This window comes from Haemorhous mexicanus, chromosome 28 (genome assembly GCF_027477595.1).
Source record: "Haemorhous mexicanus isolate bHaeMex1 chromosome 28, bHaeMex1.pri, whole genome shotgun sequence".
In the NCBI taxonomy this organism is placed as follows: domain Eukaryota; kingdom Metazoa; phylum Chordata; class Aves; order Passeriformes; family Fringillidae; genus Haemorhous; species Haemorhous mexicanus.
In genome coordinates, this window is record NC_082368.1 from 4,446,830 (window position 1) to 4,471,416 (window position 24,587).

At 51.5% G+C, this 24,587-nt stretch overlaps 1 protein-coding gene across 4 annotated transcripts in view; it reads left to right on the forward strand.

The window, feature by feature from the left end:
- The first annotated feature begins 69 nt into the window (after positions 1-69).
- Positions 70-24,587, forward strand: part of FBXL20 (F-box and leucine rich repeat protein 20) — a 38,474-nt gene continuing 13,956 nt past the window's right edge. For 2 of the 4 annotated variants that reach the window (XR_009489575.1, XM_059868949.1), the window contains exons 1-4: positions 783-900; positions 14,773-14,834; positions 22,237-22,291; positions 23,966-24,040. Coding sequence is in view for 3 of the 4 variants with exons in the window: in XM_059868949.1 (XP_059724932.1) it covers positions 859-900; positions 14,773-14,834; positions 22,237-22,291; positions 23,966-24,040 (234 nt within the window). In the remaining variant the exon portion in view is untranslated. Of the gene's footprint in view, positions 198-782; positions 901-2,076; positions 2,096-14,772; positions 14,835-22,236; positions 22,292-23,965; positions 24,041-24,587 lie in introns of those variants that run through there. The other 2 variants (XM_059868950.1, XM_059868952.1) reach the window with 2 other exon arrangements.

The window sequence follows — 24,587 nt, forward strand, 5'->3', positions numbered from 1 at the left end:
TGGTTGAACTCGCTGCTCCCGGAAGGGACCGGAGGGGCGGGGGACGGCCCCCCCCCCCCTCCCGGGACCCCCGATCCCCGCAGCCCCCCGGACAACGGGGGGAGGATCCTGCGGGCCGGGGGGGTCCCGCACCCCCGGCACCGGGGCAGGGGGCGGGCGGACCCCACGGCGGCGCGATGGGGGCGGCGGCCTGCGGGGTAGGTGGGGTGGGGGGAGCCTCGGTCGTGTGTGTCCCCCTCCCCATCCTTTCACCCTCCCCGGGACAACCCCGGACCCCCATCCTCAAGGCAGCCCCGGTCGCGATACCCCCGGCTCCCCTTTTCCGCACCCATCTTTTCTTCCCCGGTGCGCTCCCGCTTCCGCCCTCCTCTCCCAAACCCCCCATTCCCCACCTCTCCCTCTCCTCGGTCCTCTGCCCCCTGCTCCGGGACCCCCTCCCTTCGCCAGCCCTGCTCTCGTCCCCCTCTTTCCCGCACCCACCTTTTCTCCCCGGGGTTCTCCCTTCCTCTCCCCTCGCTCCACCCAAACCCCTCATTCCCCACCCCGCTGCTCGCCCCTCTCCCTTCCCTCCCTCTCCCTCTCCCTTCCCTCCCTCTCCCTCTCCCCTCCCTCCCCTCCCTCTCCCCGATCCCCTCGTCCCCCCCCCCCCTCCCCGCGGCGCCCCCCCCTCCCCGCGGCGCGCGGCGGCCGCGCCGTCCAATGAGCGCCGCCGTTGCTGGCAGGTGCGGAGTGTTTTTGTTTTGGGTCGAAGTTGAGGCCGGAGCGGACGCGGCGGCGGCGCCGGGCGGAGGCCGCGGCTCCGGCACCCCCGAACCCCCCGGGCCCCGCGCCCCCCGCCGCCCCCGCGCCGGCCCCGCCATGCGCAGGGAGATGAACGGGGTCACTAAGAGCCGCTTTGAGGTGAGGCCCCGGCCGGTCCCGCGGGGGGAGGCCCGGCCTGGCCCGGTGGAGGAGGCGCGGGGGTGGCCCGGGCCGCGCTGTGAGCGACCCCCCCTGAGGGCCCTGGGGTCCCTCCCCGACCCCGGCCCTGAGGCACGAGCGGGTCTGTGTGAATGGCGCTGGGATGGGGGGTGGAGATTGAAGGCGGCCCGGGGGGCTCAGGGCTGTGCCCCCCGGGTCTGGGGGGAGCTCGGTGTGATATTTCTCCCCTCCACCCCCCATTTTTGGGGGGGATGCTCTGCTGACGGATGTGAACTCCCGCGGGGGGGTCTGTGAATGGGGCTGGGGGTCGGGGGTGACTTTGGGGACAAAGAGGAGAGGCTCAGGGATGTGACCCCCGGGTTTGGGGGGCTGGTTTTAAACTCCTCCCCGACCCATTTTGGGGGGTCCTGTGGGGGGCTCAGTGTGAACGAGGCTGGGGAGGGTCTGTCATGGGGGGGGCTCAGGCCTGGACTCCCGGATTTGGGGGGCGTTGGTGTGAAACCTCTTCCCCCTCCATCCATTTTGAGGAGGGGGTTCCTCCGTCTGCTTCTAACTCGAGGGGGGGCCTGGCCTGAATGAGGCTGGGGAGAACTGGGGGGGGGTGCGAGTCTTGGGGGCGGTGTGAAACTTCTCCCCCGCCCCATTTCGGGGGTCCCCCCGCCTGTTACACCATCCCGGGTGGGTTTGGGGGGCACAGAGCTGCTGCCAACGTGTTGCTGCGGGTGCGAGAGCTGCCTGCCAAGTTGATGATGGAGCAGGAGCTGTGGGAAAATGCGCCTGGAAAACACCACAGCCTTTGGGGAGCGGGGCTGGGGGGGCGTTCAGGGGGGAAAGGAGCCCCCAACGCCGCTTTTTTTATTTTTGGGGCAGTAGCCAGGGGGAAAAAAATTTGCTTACGGGGAGGTGGGGGATGGAGAGGACGGAAGGAGAGGAGGGTAAACAATGAGATCTATTCAAAGGCCGTGGCACAAAGCGGAGCGTGGAGCCAGGGCGATTCCAGCCGCATTGTTGTCCCAGCTGTCTTCCCGTGGGAGGAGGAGGAGGGGGTAGGGAGGAAGGGCAGCGGCGGGATTTACTTCCCATCGCTGCGAGAGGCTGTGGAGGATGGAAATCCCTGCTCGCTGCTTCTCCGGACTGCCCGGCCCGTGTGGGGGACAAAAAAGAGCCTGGAATGGTAAAGACGTGGCTGTAGGAGAGGGGTGGGATGGCGGTGCAGGGAAAATGCTGGTTAGTGGTGAACCGGAGAGGCTCTGGTTCCTCAGCTCTGGGGTTGAGAAAGGTGCAGGAAATGCTGGTGGTCTCACACTGCACGTGGGGTTGTTTTCTTCCTCCATCAGATCCGTGTGAGAGCTGTGAGATTGGGGTGGGCTCAGGTGCTTTAAATGTTGTGATATTCGTGTTCTGTAGCACTAAAAGCACCCTGGGAACTCCAGAGAGGAGCCTGCACGTGAGCCCTGCATTATCCAGGGTTATTGTATTTACTGTTCTGGGCTCTTCTTCCCTGCACTGATGTATTTATTTATTTTTTTTTACCCCCTGAGAGCTTTTTTTTTTTTTAATTTTGTACTGCTGCAGAGTGGCTGGATACAGAGTAAAAGCAGGTTGGTGACAGATTTTGGGGGGAATGTCTCCTAGGAAATCAACATCCTTTGCTTCCTCAGCCTTGCAGTGCTGGAGTTCATTCCAATTTTGGGAGGGTTTTCATCAGGGTTGCACCAGGACACGATGAACCCAGTTCACTGGGGAAAAAGAGTGGGGAAGAGCCTTGTTTGGCCTGTTTTGGGTGGGGTTTTTTTCTTTGCTGGAATGTTATTTTCTTCTCATAGTGAAAAAACAGACGAGCTGGAAAAGGAGCAAAATGCTCGAGGAGCCTTTGAGGCCTAAAATTAATTTTTAAAACCTATATTTATACAGGAAGAGTTGGTGTGTTATAGAAAGGATTATTTTGAGCTACAAGGAGTGCCTTTGAACATCATCCTGTTTCTTGGCTGTTTTGGTTGCCTTGTCCTGTGGCTGCCCCATCCCTGGAGGTGTCCAAGGCCAGGTTGGAGAGGGATAATCTGGGACAGTGGGAGGTGTCCCTGCCCATGGCAGAGGTGGCACTGGATGAGTTTGAAGGTCCCTTCCATCCCAAACCATTCCATGATTATAAACCCAAGGAATCCTTCATTCCCCCCATGGATTGTCTCTGACCCACTCACCTGGATAACCTGGAATGTTTCAGAGCTGTTTTCCTTTAAATCTGTGATTTTCCACTGAGGTTATGTTGGTCAGAAGAGTTTCCAAAATGTGTGTTCACACTTAGATTTATTTTCCAGAGGGGCAGAATGGGTGGAAATTCCTCTGTGCTTCCTAGAAACCAGTTTGTGATGGTTGTGCTGTGCAGGTGAAAGGTCTGTGAGAGTTCACATTTCATGGCACAGGGGGAAAATTGGGCAGAAATGTCTGGAGAGACTGGGAGCTGCTCTTCAGAGCTGTGGAATACATGAAGGCAATGGGTGTTTAGTTCTCCTCTTCCTCCTCCTCTTCCTCCTCACCTGTGGGTCCTGCCAGGGCAGTTCCCCAGGCTGAGCAGGGGGAAGTAGCCCCTTTGAGTCTGGAGTGTTATTTAGGGGTAAAAATAGCCCGATCTGGGGCTGTGACTAATATATTGTGTCTGTTTCAGGCTTGAAATAACGGGTGAGTTGTGGAGGGGGAGGCTGGGTTGGGTTTGCACTTGGTTTATTGTCTTTAGTGGAGCCACGTAAACAGATTCCTGAGCCATTGTTGTTGGGTAATTCACAAATCCAGTCGTGGGGGGGGTTAATAATAATAATAATTCCTTGTTGTAGGAATAAAATATGGGCAGAGCTCCTTCAATTGGACTTGCATGTGGGTTTCTGATTCCAGGAAGAGTGGAATTCTCTTTTTCCTGGGAATGCCATGGAACATATTGGGATTAGTCCCTTTACAGGCGGTGTGGCCACCACAGAGAAAATCAGCACTTACTGCAGCAGAGCAAACAAAAAGGGAAAACATTACCCAGATTGACTCCTAATTCTCTGTGGTGTTGGTTTCATACCCCAGCAGCTCCCAATCCATGCTTATGTGCTCATATTTGGGATTTCTCAGCTTCCTGCCTGATGAAGAGCAGCCAGATAACAGCAGAGAGGAGGGGAGGCATCTCCTGGTGCTTTGAATGACTCCTGATGCTCTGGGAGGACTCATCCACCAAGGCCCAAGTTCTCTTTTCCATCTTCTCATGCCCTAGGATGTCACCTGGAGCTGTCCTGGGTTTCCCTCAGCCACCTTGTCAGGATTAAGTAATTCCAGGGAATTTTTTTCTTCCTCTGTGAACCATCCGTGTAGTCTCCTCTACATCCTCAAAAACAGCAGCACACAAACAGCTCCATCCTTTCCAGCTTCCCTTGGGAGTCCCCAAAGCCTGCAGTGAGCAGGAGCTGCTCCTGGCTGTGAAGTGTGGGTTCCATGGGGCAATTTGTCCTGCTAGAAAAAAAAAAGTGAAATTTTGGCAACTCCAGGGATGTCTCTGAGGAATGAGAGTCTGTGGTGAGCCTTGTGAGCACCTTCAGCCTGAGAAATGCTCAATCCGTGGCATTTCTGTGCTGGATTCAGGGTCCTCAGTGGGAGGGAATCCTGACCTTTCTGAACTCCTGTAGTTCCCAGGTCTTGTTTGACTGCAGAGAAGTGACATGAGCTAAGCTGGATGCAAAATGGGAACCTTCAAGTGCTCCAAAATCGAGCTGCCTTCTAATAATTAATCCTGTCTGTGTTCAGAAATTGAATAATCTCACTGACCCTAATCCCATTTTGGAATCTGCTGCATCCCTGCCTCTGAAATGCTGCTGCTGTGTTTTCAGGGGGTTTGGCTCTTTAGGGCTGATCCTTTTGGGGTTTTCCCTGCTCCCTTTCCTGGGCTGTTGCTGTATTTTCAGGGGGTTTGGCTCTTTAGGGCTGATCCTTTTGGGGTTTTCCCTTCTCCCTTTCCTGGGCTGTTGCTGTGTTTTCAGGGGGTTTGGCTCTTTAGGGCTGATCCTTTTGGGGTTTTCCCTTCTCCCTTTCCTGGGCTGTTGCTGTGTTTTCAGGGGGTTTGGCTCTTTAGGGCTGTCCTTTTGGGGTTTTCCCTTCTCCCTTTCCTGGGCTGTTGCTGTGTTTTCAGGGGGTTTGGCTCTTTAGGGCTGATCCTTTTGGGGTTTTCCCTGCTCCCTTTCCTGGGCTGTTGCTGTGTTTTCAGGGGGTTTGGCTCTTTAGGGCTGATCCTTTTGGGGTTTTCCCTGCTCTCTTTCCTGGGCTGTTGCTGTGTTTTCAGGGGGTTTGGCTCTTTAGGGCTGATCCTTTTGGGGTTTTCCCTGCTCTCTTTCCTGGGCCGTTGCTGTGTTTTCAGGGGGTTTGGCTCTTTAGGGCTGATCCTTTTGGGGTTTTCCCTGCTCCCTTTCCTGGGCTGTTGCTGTGTTTTCAGGGGGTTTGGCTCTTTAGGGCTGATCCTTTTGGGGTTTTCCCTGCTCTCTTTCCTGGGCTGTTGCTGTGTTTTCAGGGGGTTTGGCTCTTTAGGGCTGATCCTTTTGGGGTTTTCCTTGCTCCCTTTCCTGGGCTGCTCCTTGTGCTCCTGGCTGGGGCTTTGCTGTTCCAAGGAATGGAGGTTGTGCAAACAGGGCAAGGAGCAGGGAAAACTTTGCTCTGACTCTGCTTGCAAAAACTGATGTAACACCATGGAATCTGATTTTATATGGGAAGAGAAACTGTTGGTGACATAACCCAGGGAACACCTGAGGTTGCACAGCTAAAACAGGTTCATTTTTTGATGGTATCTAACAATGTGGCTCATAGATAACGAGGAAAAACTGTAAAAAATAAAGATTTTGGGAGGAGGTGTCCAAGCTGATGGATTTTCCATATTCCTGTTCACTCCTCCACCCTCATTTATTTTTAATTTCAGTGTCGTGCCACATCACACGTAACACTTTTTAAACCAGGGCTTCGTTTGGGCAGGTGAATAATAAATAATAAACTGTTCATTTATTTGGTTCAAAGTGGTGGTTGAAACGATGAGATGGGCAGAGAGGTAAACCACAAGTTGTGTTTCACACCCCCACTGTGCTGCTGCTGTGGCTTGAGTAGAGGGAAGAGGGATTTGGAGCAAAAATTGGTTGTGCAAAAGGGAGACTGGGGGGTCCACTGGGAAAATGGCTTTTGGCCTCAGCCTGGGTGACCTGAGAGGCAGCTCTGGTGTCCCAAAATTATTTTTATTGCTATTTTTGCCTCAAATAGGATTCACTTCCTTCTCCCTCTGGCAGGGGTTGGGTGACAATGGGAGTGTTGGCAAAGTGCTTTTACAGAATCCTGGCACATTTTGGGTTGGAAGCACCTTAAAGCTCATCCAGTTCCACCCCCACCAGGGGTACGTGGCTTTTTCCATCATAAGGAAAAAGGAGAGGGTTTTAAACTTAGAGGAGAGATTTGGATACTGGGAAGAAATTCCTCTCTGGGGGGAGGGTGGTGAGACCCTGGCACAGATTCCCAGAGCAGCTGTGGCCACCCCTGGATCCCTGGCAGTGCCCAAGGCCAGGCTGGACAGGACCCTGGGCCAATGGGAGGTGTCCCTGCCATGGCAGGGGTGGCACTGGGTGAACTTTAAGGTTCCCCCAACCCAAACCATTCCATGATTTCATGTCTGACTCCAGTAAGGGATTTCCTGGCTGGTTCTGGGGATGAACAGCCCAGGGTGACTTCACTGGAAGCTGCTGGTTGGAGCAGCTCCTACCAGGGACATTTTGGGGATCCCAGGTGGCCCTGGGGACAGGGGCTGTGCCCGTCCATGGCCGCCTGCGTGGCGGGGAAGGGACTCAGAGCTGGCACATCCCATTTCTTTGGGACACCATCATTAATTGGGGCCTGGGACACTGCACTAATTACTGTTTTCGCTGGCTGGGAGCTTCCTTTGAGTCACACCGTTGGGAAAGTCAGCCCTGGGAGGGTTTTATCCTCCCTGATCCGGGGTGAAACCTGGATCTGCACGGCCCTGAGGAGGAGCCAGCCCCCCCTTATTGGGGTGTGGGCATCCCTGCCTGATCCCACAGTTCTCCTTTGGGACAAATTCCCCCATGCTCTGGTGGATTCTTTTATCGAGGACACCATCATTTGACTTTATTTCCCAATATTTATGCCAATGATCCCAGCATCTTCTTACATAATAGCTGGATACAAAGCCAGCAGTGAAAAAAACACCTTATTACCAATAATAATCATAGTAATAATGACAATATTACCAGTAATAATAAAAGAATTGCAGGTGTTGGGGAGGGACAGAACTATAATTTATCAAAGCAGCTTATTTGAATTGTGATGAGCCTCAGAGAGCTGGGTAAGTCTTGGGTTTAGGCTGAAAATACTGAATCATGTCTCAGTTGTTGGGTTTGATTTTTTTTTTTTTTTAATCCATTCTAAGTGTATTTGTAGCAAATTGTTGCCCTGCTAAAATGAGCTTTTAAAAAGATAAAAATAAATGCTGGTAGTGGGTGTTTTATGGCCAGGGACTATGCCATAGGCTGTCCTGAGAAAGTCAGGAAGTCTGTCTTATTTATACTCTTCCTTTTTGGGTCTGGATGTTGTTCTTATGGGCAGGGCTCTGTATTTAAAACCTTGGCAGGTGTGTGTGACAAAGCAGCACCATTTTCCAGCAGAAATCTGTGCTGGGCCACTTCAGGTGTCACCTCTCAGGTGTCACCTGTGGGCTTGGAGCAGCCCTGGCAGCAGGGATGGGGTTGGTGCTGCCCAGCCCTCACCCTGGCTGTGTCTGACGTTGGGGAGGGGTTTTCTCATTCAGCTGGTGGGGAATTAAAGCTGATTAAGGGAGAGCTGCTGCTCCCTGAGCTGTGCCCAGGCTGCTCCAGGTCCTGCCAGGGCCACCCGGGAGGAGCCGCTCGGATGCCGCCGGTGGCCCTCGGGTAACTCGGGGCTGGAATTGGGGTTTCAGCTGAGCACAGGGAGGGTCAGGGCTGGTTTGGGGTGGTTGGTGTGGGGAGAACTGTCTGGCAGCCGGGACTGGGGGAGGAGAACAAAACAGGTGAACAAAAAGAGGCTGAATGTGCCCGTTTGGTGTCTGGCAGCAGATTCTGGAGGGGAACCCTTTCAGTGGGATATGGGCACGTGGCAGCTGAAATGGGAGTTGTGTTTCACACCCCCACTGTGCTGCTGCTGTGGCCTGAGTGGAGGGAAGAGGGATTTGGGGAGATTTGGAAGCAAAAATCAGCTGGGGCTTGGCCCATGCCCCAGGGAGACTGGGGGGGGTCCACCAGGAAAATGGCTTTTGGCCTCACCTGTGTGACCCGAGAGACAGCGCTGGTGTCTCAAATTTTTATTGCTGTTTTTGCCCCAAACAGGATTCACTTCTTCCTTCTCCCTCTGCCAGGAGTTGTGTGACAATGTTGGCCCTGGCAAAGTGCTTTTACAGAATCCCAGCATATTTTGGGTTGGGGTTTTGGTATCTCACCTGTGCCTGTGGAGTTTTCCTTTCTGGAGGCAGCAGCGCAGCCTCGTCCCTTTGCCCATCCAGCACTGAGGGATTTCCCTGAGGGAGGTGCAGCTGGAAGAGCTTCATCCTGAGCTCCATTCCTATAGGGTTTGACTGATCTGGATCATTGCTGGTTCAAAAATCCTCAAAAATGCTCTTTATTCGATGTGTCCTAAATGCAGGCTGAGCTCAGGTAGCTCCTCCATCCCAGCAGGAATTTAAACTTCCCCAACCAAGCAGCGATGTGACAGTGCCCATCCAGCCCCCTGCCTATCCAGCTATTTTTAGGACTAATAAGCCTTTTTGGCTGGGCTCTATTTCTGTTTGTCCTGCTTAGTCAGGATTTTGCCTGAGCAGAGCTCTGGTTGGGAGCCAGAGGGGCGAGCGTGGCCGGGGCAGGAGGGCAGCGCCCGCATTCCCATCCCTCCTGATCCTGACAGAGCATCCCAACGGCCACACCAGAGCCTCTGACAGCCTGGCCTCATCCAGCAGCCTGCCATTTCCTTGGAGACTTCATGCAGATTAAACTGGATGGGTTTTTAAATAAAATTCCCTGTGTAAGTACAGGCTGGAGGGAAAATTCCCTCGGTCGGAGCTGCTCGTGGATGTAAACAACTTCATTCTTTGGATGGCGTCCTCTGAGGAGCCCTTGGATTTCTCTGTCACTTCACTGTGACTTATCTCTGCAGTGTAATATTTTCTTTGCCTCCAGGAAGGCAGCTCAGCCTGCTCCAGCTGCTGCTTCCCAAAATCTTGTCCTGGGAAGGGAACTGATGTCTCTCATGTCTCTGTCAGTTGAGCTTTGTCACAGCGGTGGAATTTTTTTCCCCAAATGAGCAGAACTCGAGGCAAGGTGTCAGTACATATTGAGCATGTTTGTAATAAGTTGTCTCAAAGCTTCACTGAGCTTTTCCAAAGGAAATGCTGAGTGAATTCCACATTTTTCCTGTTGTTTTGTGGTTCATGCTCAGCTGTTTTCACTAGATGGGAGTTGTGGGTGAGGTTTGCTGTGACTCTTGTCTTGTGTCAGTGACTGTGCTGGGATTGTTCATCTCCATGTGGACCATGACAGATAAAATTGGTACAAATTCTACCAGAAATCCTGGAATTTGGGCTGGGAGCCAGCAGCCTTACAGCTGGAGAAACCTCCCAGTGCATCTCAGAGTCAGGGTTTAAACTCTGAACAAATTCACACAGAGCTTTCAGAACAGAAAAGACTTTTGGAGCTCGGAAGTTTCATCTCCAAAGTGTCTTGATAGAGTCTGGGTGGGCTGTAAACTCCAAAATATTCAAGCTATGGATGTAATCCTTATTTCTGCCACCAGTTGTTGATTCCCCACCGTTTCCAGAGCACATTATTTGTTCTCTAATAATTAATAATTGCAGCCTGTTTTCTGGCTTGGTTTGAGTTGCTTAATTTCCTGTGGTTATGTGCAGTTGTGGAGGGTCTGGCCAGCATTTCCTGGTGGATCAAGGCTCACAGAACCCTGGAATATCCTGAGTTAGAGGGGGCCCATGAGGGCAGGGAGCTCCAGGCCTCACAGCAGCTGCAGTTTCATCCTCAGCACACCATTACCCACAAGTTTGTCATCTCACAGTTTCTGTCCCAAAAATAAACAAGTTGGAGCCGTTTAAAATCAAAATATTTACTAATATTTAATAGATGATAGTTTTAAATTCTGCATTGTTTCTTTGGCATCAGCTTTTTTTAACATAGAGACATGCAGCACTTTATTGCTTGTGCTTCTGGGAATGTTTTTTGCTTTTATTTCCTGCCCACCTCTGTGGGTGTCTCTTGGTTGGTTTTGTAGAAATGGGTGTCACCTTGACCCTTCCCCCTGTGTCTCCCTTGGTGTCCTTGTGCTGTGCTGGTGCTTCCCAGGCTCTCCAGAGGTTCCAGATCCAGGTTCTTTTTCCCTGCAGTGAACATCAAGGTGGATAATTCTGTCTCTTGCTGTCACAACTGACCCAGGTGCCTCCTCTAACCCTGCAGCCACTAATTCCCTAAAGCTCTGAATTATCTTCATCTCTTTTTCTCCATTGAGCTTTGAATTTTGTGTTTGCAAGTGTTTGGGTTCAGAGTGAGCATCAGGAAGAGTTTTTAAAGGAAATGGGCAATTGCATGTTGTGCTGAGTGTGAGGCTGTCAGAGCTCTGCCTTTTGGTCACTTTTGTCCATCTGTTTTCATAAACTTCCTCAATTCCATGGAGTTTCATGTCCTTGCTTGCTGAACCATTGTAACTTTTTCTACTTTCAGACTTGGCAGCTGCTGCTAGCTCTGAGTTTTTTCTGTTCTTTCTGTTTCTAAGGGCTGCTTTTGCAGCTTTCTGCAAGTCTTGTTACCTTTACCATTTCCCACAACTTTTCCCCATCTGTTTTCATGAACTTCCTTAATTCCATAAAATTTCAGTCTGGTTTGCGTTGGACCTTAAATCCCACTCAGTGCCACCCCTGCCATGCCAGGGACATCTCCCACTGTCCCAGGCTGCTCCAAGCCCTGTCCAGCCTGACCTTGGACACTTCCAGGGATCCAGGGACAGCCACAGCTGCTCTGGGAATTCCATCCCAGCCCCTCCCCGCCCTCACAAGGAGGAATTTCTTCCCAAAAATCCCATGTGGCTTCACACAGCAGCACAGTTACTCCTTGGTGGAGGATTCTGTGTTTGGTACAGAACTGAAAATTTCCATACAAGAAAATTGTGGTTTTCTGTGTCCTGTCCAGGATAATCTCTTATTTTTGACAACAACAAAGAGATGTTAGGAGAAGCAAAGTTGGGGCATTTAGTTTTTATCCCTTGAAGCATTTTGAAAGTCTGGAAGTCTAGAATAGCCACTGACATTTTTTCAGAGCTTTATTTTTGTATGGACTTGCCAGAAGGTCCCCATGCCCGTGGTATATTTAGCTGTACGTGCTGCCATGACTTAGCAAAATCCCAATTCCAGCCTGTTTTCTGTTTCTTCACCCAGCCTCTGCCATCTGAGCCTCAGGCTTTGAAGGAAAGCTGGAGAAAATAGGTCTGGAGATGCATCCTGGCTGCTGCCAGGGTTCCAGGGAGGGGGAATTCCAGGGCTGAGGTTCTCCCCTGGAGCCCTTCTTGCCTGGGCCCCATCACGGTTTAAGTCCAAGGGCTATTTTTAGTAAGACAAAAAACAAACATTCCTTTAGATTATTGCTGGTCAAAGGGAAACTCCTGCAGAAAGCAGTCTGGGGATGGGATTTGTGCTGGGACTGAGGTGAGATTTTGCTCTGAGGGGTTTGGTGGGCAGAGTTCTCTGTGATCAGGCAGAGGAGGCTCCTGGCTGCTTCTGGAATCTCTGTTTTAACCCTTCCTACCCTTGTTCTGCTCTGGTTCCTTTTTGGAAGTCTGTTCCTGCTCTCTGATTGCTCCTTTAATTTCTCTGATCCATTTTTTGGGAGGAGAGTCCTGGTTCAAGGTCTGGGCAGTGCTGGGAAAGGTTTTGGATCTGTAACTGGGGGGAAAGGAATCACATCTCTTTTTCCCATGAATAATTCCTCTGCATTCCTCCTCCATGATTTCCTCCATCTCCTAATCAATCAGCTAATCAGTTTAATTAGCTGGTCCTCTCCCAGATGTGCAGGTGCTGCTTGGGAATGTCTGTCCCCACCCACTGTGGCTCCAGAGTCACCTGGAGATGGGAGGGAAGAGCCCTGGGAGAGCTGTGTGAGCTGGGAATGGCAAAAGCTGAGTTTAATTAGCAGCAAATTGGGCTGAGAGCTGCCAGTCTGGTTTCTGCTCAGGACTTGTGATATTCCTGGTGGGAAGTGATGAAAGGGTCTGTGGGGGAGCAACACTTCTGCTGGCTGGCATTTTGGGATGGAGGTTTGAGAGTTCCCACTTCAGCACCGTGCTCTGGTGTCTTGGGATAATTGAAAAGGAAACTGGGATTTGGGAGCACAGCCTGTGACTCTGAAATCCTGGGGTTTGCTGTTCTCTGGGGTGATGGTGTTCCTCAATCCCAGTTCTCCATCACCAAAAGGAGCATTTAAAGGGCCATTCTGTGGGGGAAGTGGTGAATCCTTGCTCAGGGACAGGATATTTGGGGTGTGATGGGATTGGATCCTTGCTCAGGTACAGGATATTTGGGATGTGATGGATCCTTGCTCAGGTACAGGATATTTGGGATGTGATGGATCCTTGCTCAGGGACAGGATATTTGGGATGTGATGGATCCTTGCTTAGGTACAGGATATTTGGGATGTGATGGATCCTTGCTCAGGTACACGATATTTGGGATGTGATGGATCCTTGCTCAGGTACAGGATGTTTGGGGTGTGATGGATCCATGCACAGGTACAGGATATTTGGGGTGTGATGGGATTGGATCCATGCTCAGGTACAGGATATTTGGGATGTGATGGATCCTTGCACAGGTACAGGATGTTTGGGATGTGATGGGATTGGATCTGTGCTCAGGTACAGGATATTTGGGATGTGATGGATCCTTGCTCAGGTACAGGATATTTGGGGTGTGATGGGATTGGATCCTTGCTCAGGTACAGGATGTTTGGGGTGTGATGGATCCTTGCTCAGGTACAGGATATTTGGGGTGTGATGGATCCTTGTTCAGGTACAGGATATTTGGGGTGTGATGGGATTGGATCCTTGCACAGGTACAGGATGTTTGGGGTGGGATTGGATCCTTGCTCAGGTACAGGATATTTGGGATGTGATGGATCCTTGCACAGGGACAGGATGTTTGGGGTGTGATGGATCCTTGCACAGGTACAGGATATTTGGGGTGTGATGGATCCTTGCTCAGGTACAGGATATTTGGGGTGTGATGGGATTGGATCCATGCTCAGGTACAGGATATTTGGGATGTGATGGATCCTTGCACAGGTACAGGATATTTGGGATGTGATGGGATTGGATCTGTGCTCAGGTACAGGATATTTGGGGTGTGATGGATCCTTGCTCAGGTACAGGATATTTGGGATGTGATGGGATTGGATCCATGCTCAGGTACAGGATATTTGGGATGTGATGGATCCTTGCTCAGGTACAGGATATTTGGGATGTGATGGGATTGGATCCATGCTCAGGTACAGGATATTTGGGATGTGATGGATCCTTGTTCAGGGACAGGATATTTGGGGTGTGATGGATCCTTGCACAGGATATTTGGGGTGTGATGGGATTGGATCCTTGCTCAGGTACAGGATATTTGGGAAGTGGTGAATCCTTGCACAGGGACAGGATATTTGGGATGTGATGGATCCTTGCACAGGTACAGGATATTTGGGATGTGATGGATCCTTGTTCAGGTACAGGATATTTGGGATGTGATGGATCCTTGCTTAGGTACAGGATATTTGGGATGTGATGGATCCTTGCACAGGATATTTGGGATGTGATGGATCCTTGTTCAGGTACAGGATATTTGGGGTGTGATGGATCCTTGCTCAGGTACAGGATATTTGGGGTGTGATGGATCCTTGCTCAGGTACAGGATATTTGGGGGGGGCTGGATTTTCCCCATGGCAAGACAATACTAAATCTTGGAACTGTTTTTATTTAGATTCTTCTCGTGAGGCTTTGCTCTCTGTTTCCCTTGGGACTCCTTGAAAAAGAGAAGTTTCTCTTGTTCTTACAGTGTCTGAGATGCTTTTACCTGGTCCCAAAGTCCATCCAGGTGCACCAGGTGTTGTCCCTGGATTTGGAGGGATCCAGGAACCAGCTCTGGCCTCATTGCCTTGGCAGAGCACAGAGCTTTCCCAGCATTATCTCTCCTCCTGGTGCAGCACCAAAGATCTCAACTCCCTTTAGGCCATCCTTGGTGGTTTAAAAATCAGTCCTGTGTGTCCCAGGGCTCCTGAGGGCTGGAAGAACATTCTGGAGCACCTTTTCCATCACAGAAACCAACCCTCCTGTACCTTTCACCTCTGTTTGGATATTTGGGCTGCTGGACCCTTCTTCCTCTCCCCTCCAGCCCCTTGGCCAGATGTTTGGTCTGTAAAACCTCCCAGTTTCGAGGTGTCTGTGCCTTGGTGCACCCCAGAAATGCTGAGGGAGCCTCTCCAGCTCTCAAGCACATCCTAATTATCATTTGCTTCACTGGAACAGCTGCAAATCTCAGTTTATATTTCATCTATCAATTTACAGAGCATCCTTGCACCGTGGTCTAAAATATTTTGATGTAATGCTCCATCCAGCTGTGGTCTAGAAACTGGAAAGCTGCAGCACAAAGTTTATCTGTTAGGAATTTCTTGGTCCAGATATCTGGAAACAGCCCCATTAACCAACCACTTCTTCCCTGAGGTAAAGCAGGGTTTGTTCCCTTGATTTGTGGCTAAATGGTGCCATTTTTTGTGTTTGCAGATGTTCTCAAACAACGATGAGGCTGCAATCAACAAAAAACTGCCCAAAGAGCTGCTGCTTCGGTGAGTCCTCCCTGGACACCGGTGGGTTGTTATTTACATCCAGGATTTTGCTGCTCTGCTCCCAAATCATGAGCTTGGATCAGGTCACTGATAAAGCCAGAGCCAAACAGAGGCAGGTCAAAGGTCTGTGGCAGCAGTTTGTGCTAAATGGGATTCAGTTTTGGGGTTTTAAATGCTGGGTTGCTTGGTAGTCTGTTTGGTGGAGGGAGGAGTGAGGATCCTCTCATTAATGCTCCTGGTGGGGATGGGCTGATGTGGAGAGCAGGATTCTGCTTCTCTGAGGGCTTGAGTTGAAAGCAAAAGTGAATCCCTTTGCTCCACTTACACTCGAGTGGACTTTGTCCTGTCCCTTGTCAATAGGAGCCAGATGTTCAGCTCCTGGCAGGATGGTCCTGTTGACAAACACCAAACAGATCAGGCCTGGTGGATTTTTAGGGTTTGAAAGTCCTTAAAGGTCTCTGTGGATAGTTCTGCTCTGTTGGCAAACACCAAACAGATCAGGCCTGGTGGATTTTTAGGGTTTGAAAGTCCTTTAAGGTCTCTGTGGATAATTCTGCCCTGTGGGAAGCAGGAGGGGAGTAGGGGGGTGATTGTCCCTCCTTTTGGGCTCTGGGGGTGATTGTCCCTCCTTTTGGGCTCTGGAAGTAGAGCAGAGTTTCAGTGCTTTGAGCTCAGGTGTTGGGCTGGAAATGGGGAAAGCAGGGGCAGGGGGAAGCTTGAATTATTAACAGCAACAACGTTCTTACACTGCAAGAAACTGGTTCTGTCACCACTCAGTGACAGTGAAGTCTGGGGAGGGGAGTGTGACTCAGGGAAGTGTGCTGGCTCACTTCTGGAATGAAAGGAGCAGGGAGAAGGGATGGCTGTGTTTAATTTTCAATGCACTGGCTGCCCTGGAAAGGTATTTCCCACCTGATCCCATTGGTATTTCCCACCTGATCCCATTTCTTTTATTCCTCACCCCAGAGTGTGTGGCTGTTAGAGCCCTCCCTGCTGCCAGGGTGGATATTTGGGATTGGGGCCTGGGAAGTGATTGTCCATGGGTGTGGAGATCCCTGTGTGAAACCAAAACCTGGGACCTGGGAGTGAGGGGCACCTGTGGGAGGAGCAGGATGGAGTCACAACCTCCACAGGAGGAGTTTGCACAGGGATTTGCAGGTGGCAGCTGCTGTGCTTGTCCTGAACCAGGAAAAGAGTGGTAAAAAATTGTCTTCCTGGATTTTCTGAGATGATTTTCTTTTTCTGATGGGAGTAGATACAACAAACCTGGGTTTTTGTCCCTGTGCTGAGGTGACCAGACAGAGGTAGGTTGGGGACAGATTGTGAAGCCCTGATGGGTGAGGCAGGGAGTCTGTGTGGCACTGGGAGTGTGGGGTAGGGAGAAAAAGGTTGGGTGGTGGAATGTAAATTGGATTTTGTATGGATGTCAGGGGGAGGAGAAGTGTGAGGGCATGGGGCTCCCAGGAGCAGAACTTCTCTTGGAGCTGGGTGAAGTTTCTGACAGATGGAAGTGGAATGATCCTGAGTGGAGCCAGGAGCTGAGGTTTGGCTCATTGCTGTGTGTGTGAAGGTACAGCCACCTCCAGAGGTGTCACCTCCTGGCTCTCAGGTGCAGCAGTGCCAGGACATGGATTGGTCACCACCTGCTGGGGCTGGGGCTGCTCCATCCCTGGCAGTGCCCAAGGTCAGGCTGGACAGGGCTTGGAGCAGCCTGGGACAGTGGGAGGTGTCCCTGCCCATGGCAAGGGTGGCACTGGGTGGGATTTGAGGTCCAACCCAAACCAGACTGAAATTCTATGGAATGAAGGAAATTTATGAAAACAGATGGACAAAAGTTGTGGGAAATGGTAAAAGTAAGAAGACTTCCAGAAAGCTGCTGAAGCAGGCCTTAGAAACAGAAATAACAGAAAACTTGGAGCTAGCAGCAGCTGCCAAGTCTGAAAGTAGAAAAGGCTTTAAGGTCCCTCCCAACCCAAACCATTCCCTGAATTCCATGAACACTGCTGGACAGTTGGAGAAGGGTTTGTGGCAGGAAGGAGGGAAGGTCCTGCATGGAGCAGGGAATTTCATCAGGACAAGCCCAGTGTGGCTGAGTTCCCTCACTCCTGCCCTGTGGAAATGTCTGTGCCTGTTGTGTCCTGCTGTCCCTGGTCATCCCAACCTGCTGGAGAGCAGGGAATTGTTCAGGATCTGGTGGAACCGAGGGGAAATCAGGAGTTGATAAATGTTTAAAGCTCATAAGTAATGGTTTGGAGAGCTGGAATTCACTGTTAGCATACTGTGAAAATTAATTACTGTGCATTGACAGTGCAGCCTTTGAAAGAGGAGCTTGGATGGGTTTTCTGCAGGAATCTCCTGTAAATGGGTGTCACTGTGTGCAGGACAAAGGCTGGTGTGTTTGGGCACTGCTCTGTGAAGTCCTGTCCCTGCTCTGGGCACTCTCAGACAGCCTCGGGGTCCCCTGTGTGTGGAGTGAAAGCTGCACTTGGGCAAAATAGAGGAGGAGGATGTGAAAGAGGAGAACAGCAGCCTTTGTTATCCCTAAAATCCAGGGATGGGCCAGGAGGGTGGTGCTCCTGCTGGCCCTGTCCTGAGCCTGGGATGCTGCAGTGACAATCCTGTTCTGCCCCACCTGCAATGGGGACATTGTCCTGCATGTCCAGGGAGCAAGACAGGGTGGGCAGGTCAGAGAATCCTGGAATGGTTTGGATTGGAAAGGACCTTAGGGATTGTCTGGTTCCACCTTCCATGGGCAGGGACACCTCCCACTGTCCCAGGCTGCTCCAAGCCCTGTCCAGCCTGGCCTTGGGCACTGCCAGGGATGGAGCAGCCCCAGCCCCAGCAGGTGGTGACCACTGCTGCACCTGCTCCAGCTGAGAGCCAGGAGGTGACACCTCTGGAGGTGGCTGTACCTTCACACACCCAGCAATGAGCCAAAGCAGCAAAAAGCAGAATTCCCTGTGCCCCAGCTCCTCCCTGGGCAGTGACTCCCAGAGGTGAATCCACGCTCCCTGTAGGCTCCAGCTGTGGCTGTGTCCCCAGAAGGACATCCTGTCCCTTTCCCCTGCATTCCCACTGCTGTTGGAGAGGTGCTTTCCTTCCCTGAGCCTGGGAGCCACCCCCCAGCCCCAATTTCCCTGGCAGAAGTGGTCTGTGCTGCCCTCCTGGAGGAGGTGGCACTCCCAGTGCTGCACAGCTCCTGCTTGGCCCCAGCAGGATCAGCCTGCAGGAATTCAGCTGTCCCTGCTGGGTCACAGGCAGGTCAGGCAGTTTGCAGCTCTCTCCTGGCCTAAGCAGCTTTGACTCCCTCTCTGCCCATCCAGCCCTGCCCAGCACATGCCCAGCCTGGCTCTGCCATGCCCACACGCTGGTTTATCCCTGGGAGTTGTGCCCATGGGGAGCTCTGAGTTGGCAGCAGAGCCGTGGTGTCTGTCCCCCTGCCCAGCCCGTGGGAGCAGGGCTGAACTGGGAGTAAGCTGGGATTGAACTGGGATGGTGGAGGGGTTTGCTGGCACAAATTGGTGTTGGTAATTTTAGAAGGCTGAAGGTCTAAGCTGGCTCACCTCAGAGCCTGCAGCATGCAGGGATTTCATGAGAGTCTTGGCCCTAATCTAATTAGAGCAGCAGTGGGAAAGTGAGGAGTCCTAGAAACCCCTGAGTGGATTAAGAGGTTGAAACCTGAAAATTGCTCAAAGTGAGTGTTTTACCCAAATTGTGCAGAGCTGAACTGTTCAGACAAAATCAAACACGCAGGGAGTCCCTTTGCAGTGAGATGATTTAATCTGCTGCAATTCCAGATTTAATTCCTGTTTGGGAAGCTCAGTCTGCCTTCATCTGTGATCAGTGTTTGATGATAAAGTTAATTTTGGGGATTTTTTTCTCTACTGAGATCTCTGAAGAATAAAAAGACCCATGTAAAAGGGCTCACCAGGCAGCTGTGAGCAGGACAGGAATCCTGTTTGGCTGGAAAAATAAATGTCCCAGCATGGTGCTTTTGGGCCTGTTAATGCAGAATTGGGAAAAATCATTCAATTAGTGCTGATCAACCTTCTGCTGCAGCTCAGTCACTGCTTGTTTGTGGGGTTTGGGGTATTTTAGTGTTCCTTGGAGAGGTAAATCCCATCCTCAGGGCTGCAGGGGAATTCTCAGCTGGGATCATGGTGCCTGCTGCTCTTCCTGGTCTGGACCCAGTTCTGAAATGATGAAAATCCACAACCAAGGAGTGCCTGCTGTGAAGAAGTTCTTTTTGCAGCCTGATTGTGCTGAATCATCCACTCAGGGTCTTGGACGAGTGCAGGAGATGCTGAGGGAACACTGGGAAAGTCTCTGGAGCTGCTCAGGGCTGAGATCTCCGTGCTGGGGAAGGCAGAGGGGGGAGGGTTTGGCCAGGGGGAATCCCCATTGATGTGTGGGCAGGCTGGCAAGGGAGGAGCAGGAAGTGGAGGAGAATTTATCCCACATTTCCCAGCCCTGAGAGAGGGATGAGGTGATGATTAACAGTCTGGGATTCCCATGGAATAGGGAATTTTAATGAAAATAGAGACAACTTCCATAGTGAGTGACCCATAGAATTGAAGTTTTATTTTCTCCTGCGACAGGAATTTGAAAGTAAGAATTTTCCCCAGCTTCTCTCATTTCCCAGCCTTTCCTGGTGGTGTTGTGCATGGACATGGTGCTGAATAAACCCTTGGACACCAATAAATGATTTTGGGCTCAGGGGGAGCCTTGTCTGCAGGCAGGGAGGATGGAAGTGCTCTGAAATCCAGAATTTGGGATTCCTGACAGCGTTAAAGTGCACTGGGCACTTCTGCAGAGTTTTCCCCAGCACATCACTGTCAGATTTGTCTCATGGTGAGATCAGAAGTGCCTTGACCCCCTTGGGTCTTAACTCCTTAACTCCTGGATCCATGAGTATCCATGGGAAGTGCAAGAACACAGGAGGGAATGTTCATCCTGATTTAGCTGAGTGCTGCTGTGGGATACCTTTAGCATCCATCTTCTGATAAATAATCTGCATTTACCCTCCATCAGGAACACCCTTTTCCCCCAATATTGATGTTTCTGAAGGGCTTTTTCCATCCCTGCTTCTCAGAATGCTTGTGGCTGACAACATTTGCCTTCTCTTTCGAGTGGCCTTCAAGTTGAAAATATTAAATTAAAATATCTAAGCACATTGTGGTTGAACTCTTGTATTATCTTTGCAAAAACTCCAGTTTTATAATTGTTCCCAAAGGGAACGAGACCTTGATGTCCTCCCACCCTCCACTTGACCTCATTTGTTTTGGGACACCATTGTTTGAATAACCAGAAACCCTCAAATGCCATTGAAATCCCATTGAATTTTATCCATTATTGATGTCTTGGTGCAGACTGGGAGCTTTCCATGGGCTGGGTGCTTCCTGCATCCCCAGCTGGGGGAGTGTGATGTGATCCCCAGGGCAATCCTGGCAGTCTCAGCTGTGTCATTCCTTTGTCCCAATAATAGCCCAGCAGTCCTGGGCGTTGGCTGGGTCCCCAGGGTGTGCCCTGGCCCAGGGTGCCACCCAGGAGTGACCACAGTGTCATTGTCCCTCCTGGATGAGCACATCTGGCTCTGCCACTTGTGGAAGTGCAAAATCCTGGAATGGTTTGGGCTGGAAGGGACCTTAAAGCCCATCCACTCCCAGCCCTGCCACTGTCCCTGCTGGCTCCAAGCCCTGTGACACTTCCAAGGATCCAGGGGCAGCCACAGCTTCTCTGGGAAACCCATCCCAGCCCTCCCCACCCTCACAGAGAGGAATTTCTTCCCAGTATCCCATCCAGCCTTGCCCTGTGGCAGTTGAACCCCATTCCCCCCTGTCCTGGCACTGCAGGTACTTGGAAATGTCCCCTGTCCATCTTTCCTGTCCCAGTTCAGGTGCTGGCAGGCCACAGTTGGGTCACCCTCAGTTCCCTGGGCTGGGCAATCCCAGCTGGCCCAGCCTTCCCTCCCAGCAGGGCTGGGATCCTCCCTGGGATCACTCTGGGAACCAGGAATGATCCGGGCACCAAAACCAGTCTGGAGTGGGTGATGAGGGCTGGCAGTGCCCACACTGAGGGGTGGCACTGCCCTGATCCAGAGCTGGGAATGAGGGATGGCAGTGTCCTGATCCAGAGCTGGGAATGAGGGATGGCAGTGCCCACACTGAGGGATGGCACTGCCCTGATCCAGAGCTGGGAATGAGGGATGGCAGTGCCCACAGTGGGGGATGGCAATGTCCTGATCCAGAGCTGGTAGTGAGGGATGGCACTGCCCCATTCTCGGAGCTGGGAATGAAGGATGGCAGTGTCCTGATCCAGAGCTGGGAATGAGGGATGGCACTGCCCAATTCTCGGAGCTGGGAATGAAGGATGGCAGTGTCCTGATCCAGAGCTGGGAATGAGGGATGGCAGTGCCCACACTGAGGGGTGGCACTGCCCTGATCCAGAGCTGGGAATGAAGGATGGCAGTGTCCTGATCCAGAGCTGGGAATGAGGGATGGCAGTGCCCACAGTGGGGGATGGCACTACCCTGATCCTGGAGCTGGGAATGAGGGATGGCACTGCCCTGATCCAGAGATGGTCATGAGGGATGGCACTGCCCAGTTCTGGAAACTGGTAGTGAGGAATGGAACTGCCCACACTGAGGGATGGCACTGCCCATTTCTAGGAGCTGGGAATGATGGATGGCTCTGGGCCACACTGAGGGATGGCACTGCCCATTTCTGGGAGCTGGGAATGAGGGAGGGCACTGCCCGCACTGAGGAATGGCACTGCCCATTTCTGGGAGCTGGGAATGAGGGATGGCACTGCTCACACTGAGGGATGGCACTGCCCATTTCTGGGAGCTGGGAATGAGGGATGGCACTGCCCATTTCTGGGAGCTGGGAATGAGGGATGGCACTGACCATTTCTAGGAGCTGGGAATGAGGGATGGCACTGCCCACACTGAGGGATGGCACTGCCCATTTCTGGGAGCTGGGAATGATGGATGGCTCTGCCCACGCTGAGGGATGGCACTGCCCATTTCTGGGAGCTGGTGCTGAAGGTGTTGAAGTGTTCAGTTCCCTCCTGTGCAGTCAGAGCCAGCCCAGATCCCTGCTGGTGCTCCATGTCCTGGAGGCTCCTGCAAGGCTCGCTGGGGGTGAGCAGGCAGTGCTCTGGGTCAGGACCCACTCCAAGGTGGGAGGTTTCTGTTTCCCAGTGGCTCCATGGCCGTGTTTTGTTTCCATTTGGGAACTGCTGCCTCTGCACTTCCTTTCACAGTTCAGCTTTCAGCCAAATCACAAAGAAGTTTTGCTGTCCCAGTCCTTTTTATTTTTCCCCCCTCCCCCGCTTTGTGTGACACGTCCCCTTTTGTTTTAAATGTCAAAAATCTATAAGGTATCTCTTCTTTCTGTTCCAGAATTTTCTCTTTCCTGGATGTGGTCACTCTGTGTCGTTGTGCTCAAGTTTCCAGGGTAAGAACCTTCCTCTTTCCTGGTGGATTTTACCAGGGGGTTGGATTTGGGTGACAATCCTCCCTACCCAGGGGGTTGGGCCAGGGAGCTTTGTGCCACTCAGCTGGGGTTGTTTAGTGTCCCCTGGCAGTCCTGGAAAATTCCCATAGCACCAGTGAGGGGGAATTCCAAGCTGGAGTAGCATTTTCCAGTGTCCCAGGTACAGAGGGGAGGGGGCTGATGTTTTGCCCAGAGCTCTCCCCTCATTCTGGCTTTTACAGGGAGCTCACCCTGCTGAAATCCCCAACATGGGATGAGCCCAGAATGGCATCCTGTGGGTTTGGGTGGAAATTTTAATTCACAGAGATGCTGCACAGTCAATAAAAGTTCATTTTCTCCTTGGATGGAAATAAAGTGAGGGGTTGTTCTTGGATTAATCCAGCTTGGATTATTTGCTTGGGAGAATTCCTCCAGCTGGACTGGAAGGTTCAGTTATCTGGAGCTGCCAGATTTATTCAGGTTTTTTTTCCTGCCAGTGTCTGGTAACTCCCAGGGGAAGCAGCACAGCAAGGGCAGGCTGGTGATCCAGGGAAGGTGTTGGAGAGCTGTGTTCCCCCTCCTGCCTGGGTGACACCTGCACAAACCCATCAGTCCTGGCTCCTAACCTCAACCACCACTGATTTAATTACCCTAAGCACATTGGAATTTTAAAAAAAGTGCTTAAACGTTGTTAATTGCATTAAAAAATGACCCTGTGTGGTGTCTGGGCATTGCAGTTGTCACTGAACAACACAGGTTGTGCAAGGAGAGCTCCCAGCTGAAATCCAGCAGAGCAGTGCTGGCAGAATGGGCTGCCAGGGATTCTTTGCCAATGTCAGGCTGTTCTCCTGGCCTGTCCCAGCTCCTGTTCCATGGCACAGCACAGGGAGTTCCTGCAGGGATGTGCAGGAAGGTTCTGGAACGTTCCCTGCACTGCCCATGGAATTATGCAGCCACTGGGGCGTTTCCCACTGCTTTTCTCCTGGCCATAACCAGACCTTAAACATCAGCAGTGAGGTTTAAACCCCAGAAATTCAATTAATGCTCACTTCTGTCATCTGTTGTAACTCTGCACTAGCTCCTGCCCAAGAACTGCTGCTCTGTGCTGGGGAGGAGCTCGGTGCAGGTGGGATTTGGGATGGAAAACCCCCCTGTGTTCACCCCTGGCTCTTGCCCAGTGCTGCCTCCTGGTTATTACAAGATCCCCTTGTTCACCTTGATGATGTAACTGAAACTTTAAATTCACCTGAGGACACAGCAACCAACTCTGAGTTCCTGCCTCTCCTTTGGAGCAGGAACCACGGGAGATTTTGGTGATTTAAACAAAACCCAAACCCTTTGGCACTGCAGCTGTGGGGTCTCCCGGGGGACTCACCTGTGCCCAGGTGTCCTCTGAGGTGCTGGGCAGGAAATTCCAGCCAGGAATGTGAAATTCCTGCCTCACACCTGCACCTCCAAGGGAGTGGAAGCAGCCAGGGCACCTCTTCCCTGACTGAAGGACTCAGAATTCTGAATTTTGAGGGCACCGAGCTCCTGGTTGCTTCCCCTCCTGGGACAAAATGTTGTTTCTCAAAGGAACAAACTGTGACTAGGTCCCCACTGACCTTTTCTTATTTTCATATTAACCACACATTTACATTTTTTTCCCCGATAAAGGCATGGAATGTTCTGGCCCTGGATGGCAGTAACTGGCAGCGAATTGACCTGTTTGATTTCCAGAGGGATATTGAGGTATAATTAAGTGACATACAAACCCATTTTTTCTTGTTAAAATGTAATTACACTCTACCATGGATTAATACTCCCAGTGTAACCCTTTCTACCTTCCCTGGAGATAGAAATGATTAATTTCAGTTCTCCAGCTTGAGGGAGTTTTTAAAGTCTTGGCAATCCATTCAGCTTTTGAAAATGGACAGAATTCTGTATCCCTAGCAAGACTTAAGGGTTTTAATAGAAAGGAAGTAGTTTTTGTCTGTTCTGAAAACAGAAATTAGTAGAAAAGGTACTTTTTGGGGGCAAAGCTGCTGCATGTATGGAAGAGAATTTAAGCTACTGCTCCTTGCACTCAGATCAGACCACGAGGACTGAATGTCTGTTGAATTATGGCCTAAAATATTTCTATCTTTAATACCAAAAATTGAAATTGAAGTGATTTGGGAAGGACAAGGTCCAAATTGTCCCTAAAAGATGCAGCTTTGGAGCTGCTCCATTGTAGCTGAACCTGTGGGATGTGGATTCTGCAGCAGCAGTGGGGATGGAGGCTGAAAATTCCAATTGC